The sequence below is a fragment of the Pterocles gutturalis genome, unplaced genomic scaffold (genome assembly GCF_000699245.1).
Source record: "Pterocles gutturalis isolate BGI_N339 unplaced genomic scaffold, ASM69924v1 scaffold4589, whole genome shotgun sequence".
In the NCBI taxonomy this organism is placed as follows: Eukaryota; Metazoa; Chordata; class Aves; order Pterocliformes; family Pteroclidae; genus Pterocles; species Pterocles gutturalis.
Window position 1 is genome coordinate 331 of NW_010127960.1, and position 5,226 is coordinate 5,556.

Here is a 5,226-nt window from a genome sequence, read left to right on the forward strand (position 1 = left end):
GTATTGAGCAGCCTCGTGTGCAGAGCACGGCAGCGGAGAGAGGTTCCTGCTCCCTGCATCGCCACGGCCCCCTCCCCGCAGTGATGCACTCGGGCTGCGCAGGCTGGGCGCTGGATTGTGCTGGTGATGGGGCACAGAGGAGAAAACCATCCCCCCTCCCCACCAGAGCTGCTCCCGCCGGCCCTTTGAGTCTGTGGCAGGGGACTCTGACTTGGGAATGGCAGAGAAGGGGGAATTTCATCCTCCCCCACGCTGGCTTTTCCACCCACGCTCCTTTGATCTGCTCCAAGCTCCAGTACTCACGCCGGGGGGCATGGTTCGGTGTTGCATGACCTCTGCCGCTCTGGCATTTTGGTTTCAGGGCTACAGAAATGGTTGTAGACAGTTGAGCCATCAGAAAGTTTCTTACATACCACAGATTGGATCTGGCTGCCTGCCAAGAAAAAAAAGGGAAGGGGGAAAAGAGAGGAAGACTCTGGGGCTCGCGCTGAGCCAGAGAGCGGGTCCCAGCCCCACAGATCTGCTCCCGCATGGGCGATGTTATGGGGCACCCGCTTGTCACCACACCTCAGCAAGCCTGAACCTGCTTTTGTATTCACAACCAAGGCAACCTTTGCCTCTAACGTCTCCAGAAAAAAAATGGATTGGGTGAAGGCTCACCAGCCTGGGAAGGACCGAGCAGAGTTTGCAGAGGATGGAGGATCAAAGCGTTCCAAGGATCTTGTCCTCAAACAAACCTGCTCTAACCTTGGCCTTGTGACACCTTCTGGGCAGAACTGGGGGAACAGCTGGGACAAGATGTGACAACACACAAGAATCATAGAGTCACAGGATGGTTTGGGTGGGAAGGGATCTTAAAGCCCACCCAGAGTCACCCCCTGCCATGGGCAGGGACACCTCCCACTAGCCCAGGTTGCCCAAAGCCTCATCCAGCCTGGCCTTGAACCCCTCCAGGGATGGGGCATCCACAGCTTCTCTGGGCAACCCTTGGACAACCAAGACCAGGTCAAGGCCCGTAGCTTTAAGCAGGGAACATTATTAAGCCTTGCTTTTGGAACTGCCTCTCTCTTCTTCCAAACACCTCTCTCCTCTTCTGGCTCAGCCACTTGCAGCCAGGTTCTCCAGAGCCACAAAACATGGCACAAACTTTTGGACTGATCCCCATGGGAACCAGCCCAAAGGATTCAGGGAAGCATCAACGATGCTTCCGTTCACAGATCCGTAGATCTGAAGGCCAGAGGGGCTGTTACAATCAGCCACCCTGTCCTGCGTCGCACAGGTACATGAATTTCAAGCATCTCATGCCACCTTCCATCACCTCTACTACCTCCACCCGTGGTCCAGCCGAAGGACAGCATCCAAGCTGTTTGCCCCAGCACTCAGCTCACAAGATGATGCTGGCGGACACCAGCTTGCCCGTGGCTGAGCGCAGGGTGGGAATATGTAGGAACACAAGAGCTCTTTCAGAGCAAAAGGATGCCAGCGTCCATGCGCTGTCTCGCGTGGCCCAGCCACAGTGCGTGGGGGTGTCACAGGAGTGCAGACACGTGTGTCCCCTCCCCGAGCCAACAGAGGGTCAAACCTCACCCCCTGCACACAGCACTGAGCATTTAGTCCACGGGGTGTAGTGCCAGGAATACTGGTTGGAGGTATCCCTGCCGATGGGCGCGTTGAACTTGTAGCGGATCCCCTGCAGCTCCGTCCGCACGAGCACCTGTGGAGAAAGGCACCATGAGTGCCACCGAATTCCAGCGTGGTTGTGACCACCCAGATGACATCCCACCATCTCAGCGTCCTCTCTGAAATCCACAGCAGCTGAAAACTCCCCCACTTTCCCCTTTCCAGTCCCTTCCAGCATTGCCATAGCAGCCACCAGTGATGACAGTGGTGTGGCCATGAAGGTGACGTGATCAGAGAACAAGCTCCCATGCACTTCAAAGACTGAATCATTCCAAATCCTGGCAGATTAGGGAGAGAGACCTGAGAATTTAGCCCAATTTACCGCTGATCTCTGTGCTCCTTTACTCCACAGAGCAGGGACAGGGGCTGAGAAGCTCTGCGGCAAGGTCTCTCTAGCCCAAACGAAGCCCAGAACAGGTGGGAGTGTGAAGGAACCACGTTACCAACCATGACAAAGAGGGTGACGTTGGTGGGTCCCAAAGCCTCCAGGGACTCAGGCTCCTCTGGGGACCTCCTGTAGTGGAATGTTGTGCCTGCGATGTCAAAGCGCCGGGGAGGGTCGATGGAGAGCTTCCCGTTGATGTAATACTCGCCCGTCTCCCCTCTCAGCGCTGCGAGGACAGGGGAGTGAGGGTCAGCAGAAAGGCTGAACGTGCCCGGACCCAGCTTTATTTACCGTTATAATTTATCGTTACCATCAAGCCTCACTTTACAGGGACGGAATAGGTAGGGCAAATAAAGTAGGTGCCCGGCTCAGGGTCACACAGAATGTCACTAGCAGAGGGGGGACCATTGCACCCATCATCTCAACTCAGCCTCACTGGGGAAGAATGATGCCGCGGGGAGCTCAGCCAGCCACCGGTGTGGTGACGGGGACACCCAGCAGCGTGACATGCAGGGAGCTCAGCCAGCCACCGGCGTGGTGACGGGGACACCCAGCAGCGTGACAAGGTGTGAAGCCAGGCTCAGCTCCAGCTGTGCAAACTGGGTCTTGGCTGCTGGGGCTACTGGAGGAGGCTGGTCCCCAGCAGCCTGGCTGTGGTTGCCCAAGCGAGTCGCTAGAGGGGGATCGGCTTGCTCGCTCGCTCCTGCTCGCATTCCCACGCTCTCCCTGCTCGCTCTCTGCCACCAACACAGCGCTGGCGCCCAGCTCGGCATCGCTCCTGCCCCTGCTGCTGGCAACCACCTCATGGACATGATGGTCTGGGGCGGGGAGGATGCTTTGTGCTGATGAGGATGGAGGATGCTCCTTCTCATCCCGTTGGAGTAGGGACAGATCCAGGAGTGTGAGAGGCTGGTGGCACCAGCTGATAGAGATACGAGCTTGGGCTGTGCCTCCAGTGCATAGAAATCCAGTTTGGATGGACACGAGGAGCTCCCAGTACACCTGAGCTGGGCATGGAGGGATGTTGGCATCCCCAAACCTAGCAAAGGTTGCTGGCCTGGAGGGATGCTGCCACCTCCCACCGGTGCCGGCATCCGGGAGGGCTCCTGCTCCTGGAGAGCGACGGTGGAGGCACCCGACAGCAAGCCAGCAGCGAGCACCCCTGCTTACCCCCCCACCATCACTGTCCATCCTTCGGAGGACAGAAAGAGAAGACAGGGGGAAAGAAAAAAGCCCGTTGTAAAAACCAGCCGGAGTCTGGCTGGAAAATTAAGCCCAAGGAAAATGTGAGCAGGTCTATTTTTAATCCCCAGCCCAACATGCTGGCGGAGAGGGGAATGCCAAGGAGCCGCAGCCAGCGCCAGGAATGGCAGGGTGTGGGGTTTGCTCGGGGTTACGCTGCTGAACAGTGAGCGCGGGACGAGACAGGGGCTGTGTGAGCCACACCGATACGGCCGACGCTGGGCTGGGACACGCCGCCCCGCCAGCACACCCTGCTGCCTTCCTCTGCCCCCTGCCCCAAGCTGGGACCCCCAGCCCCATCCTCTGCTGCGGTGGGAGGTTTTCCTTTCTCACGCCCTATTAACTGCAGGGAAATGGCAGAGCGAGGGGTGTCTGGCTGGGATTTCAGCATCCCCCAGCCCCATCTCACCTAGGTAGTTGATGGAGAGGTTCAGCTCCCGGATGTCGATGTGGACAGAGCCCTTGGGAATCTGGATCACCTCCTCGTAACCTGTGAGACAACCCGGGGCCGGTGAGCAGCGATGCTCAGCCTCCGAGCCCGGAGCCAACCCTGCCCTGGGCTGGATGGGAGCGTGTGCCACCCTGTCCCCCGTGGCTTCAACATGAAATGAGATGCTGGCAGTGCAGAGGTGTTCATTCAGCCACCCACTGCAATTAAATTACGGAAAAAGCACTATGGCCCCCCCAGGACAGGGGCTTGCTTGCTTTGCAGTGAGGGCGCTTGTGATGGGACCAGCTGTGCTGGGGAGCTGGGATCTCCACGGTGCTGGGGAGCTGGGATCTCCATGGGCATCTCCACAGCTTGGCAGCGTGGGGCAGGGAGCAGGGAAGGAGCTGGGTGTTCTGTGCCAGGCGCTTGGGTGCCAGCGGTGGCTGGGGCACAGCTGGGTTGGTGACCAGGAGCGACGGGCTCCCTGTGTGCAGCCTGCTCCTGCCCTTTGGGGTGCTGCCCTGGGGTACGTCCCTGCCTGGCCTGTGTGGGAGCAGGCGCAGCTGAGGAGGTACTCGAGGGTGGGTGACGGTGGCCGCGCTGGCCAGGCCACTTGTTCCCTACCTCCCTCCGGCAGGGACTGGTTGAAGACGCCCTCGATGGTCTCGCAGGAGCTGCCATCTCCCCCACACACACGACACTTGTCTTCCTTTGAGTCAGAGCCCAGGACACGGTCGCAGCCCACGTGCTGAAGGAAAGAGCAGAGGGAATGAGCCATCCTGGTGGGACCTTGTCCTCCCCACCCCTGACCTGCAGCATCCCAGGGAGCCGGGAGCTCTCCTGGGCTCCTCTCTCCCCTCCACAGCACAGTATGCGAGGGAGCGCTCAGCACCATCACCTCTGCCCAGCCCCACCCTTCTGTCACCCCGGGGGGGGGTCCCTCTCCAAGGCTGGGGGGCACAGGCAGGGATCCCAGGACTCCAGGATAGGGCAGAGGTTCGGGTGGCTGCGCTGAGCTGGGGGAACTGTCGCAGCCCAAGGAGAGCTGTGTCCCCACAGCACCAGCATCACGGTAGGAAACCCACGTGAAGCCTCTGCCTCTGCTCTGCTGCCACAGTACGTGGGCCAGCGAGCTGGGCTAGTGAGCTGGGCTAGCAAGCGGGTCACCAGCGGGGCTGTGGCTACCGATGGTGCAATCCCTCTTTTGTTCCACAGTGGATTCAGCCCCACTGAGACAAAGAGAGCCCAGAGGCACAGGAAGGGAGGCAGACAGAGACAGCCAGAGCCCTGAGGGACATTCGCCACTCCCACGGCGCGTTCTTATAATTAAAACTTTTACAGCCCTCCAGATCCCATTTCAAGGGCAATATCAAGTGCCTGAAACTACATGGGTTGTAAATCACAGATTGGTTAGGACTGGAAATGACCTTCGAGATCATCCAGTCCCACCCCCTCCCACTAGCCCAGGTTGCCCAAAGCCTCATCCAGC

The 5,226-nt window shown here is 59.2% G+C and overlaps 1 protein-coding gene across 1 annotated transcript in view; it reads right to left on the minus strand.

Annotated features, from left to right (window-relative positions):
• Window positions 1-303: 303 nt before the first annotated feature.
• LOC104466114 (A disintegrin and metalloproteinase with thrombospondin motifs 6-like) overlaps window positions 304-5,226 on the minus strand; it is a gene marked incomplete at both ends in the record, with an annotated part of 6,664 nt that continues 1,741 nt past the window's right edge. The window contains 5 exons of the mRNA XM_010079444.1: window positions 304-433; window positions 1,588-1,714; window positions 2,128-2,291; window positions 3,717-3,797; window positions 4,362-4,485. Of these exons, the coding sequence (XP_010077746.1) occupies window positions 304-433; window positions 1,588-1,714; window positions 2,128-2,291; window positions 3,717-3,797; window positions 4,362-4,485 (626 nt within the window). The remainder of the gene's footprint in view (window positions 434-1,587; window positions 1,715-2,127; window positions 2,292-3,716; window positions 3,798-4,361; window positions 4,486-5,226) is intronic.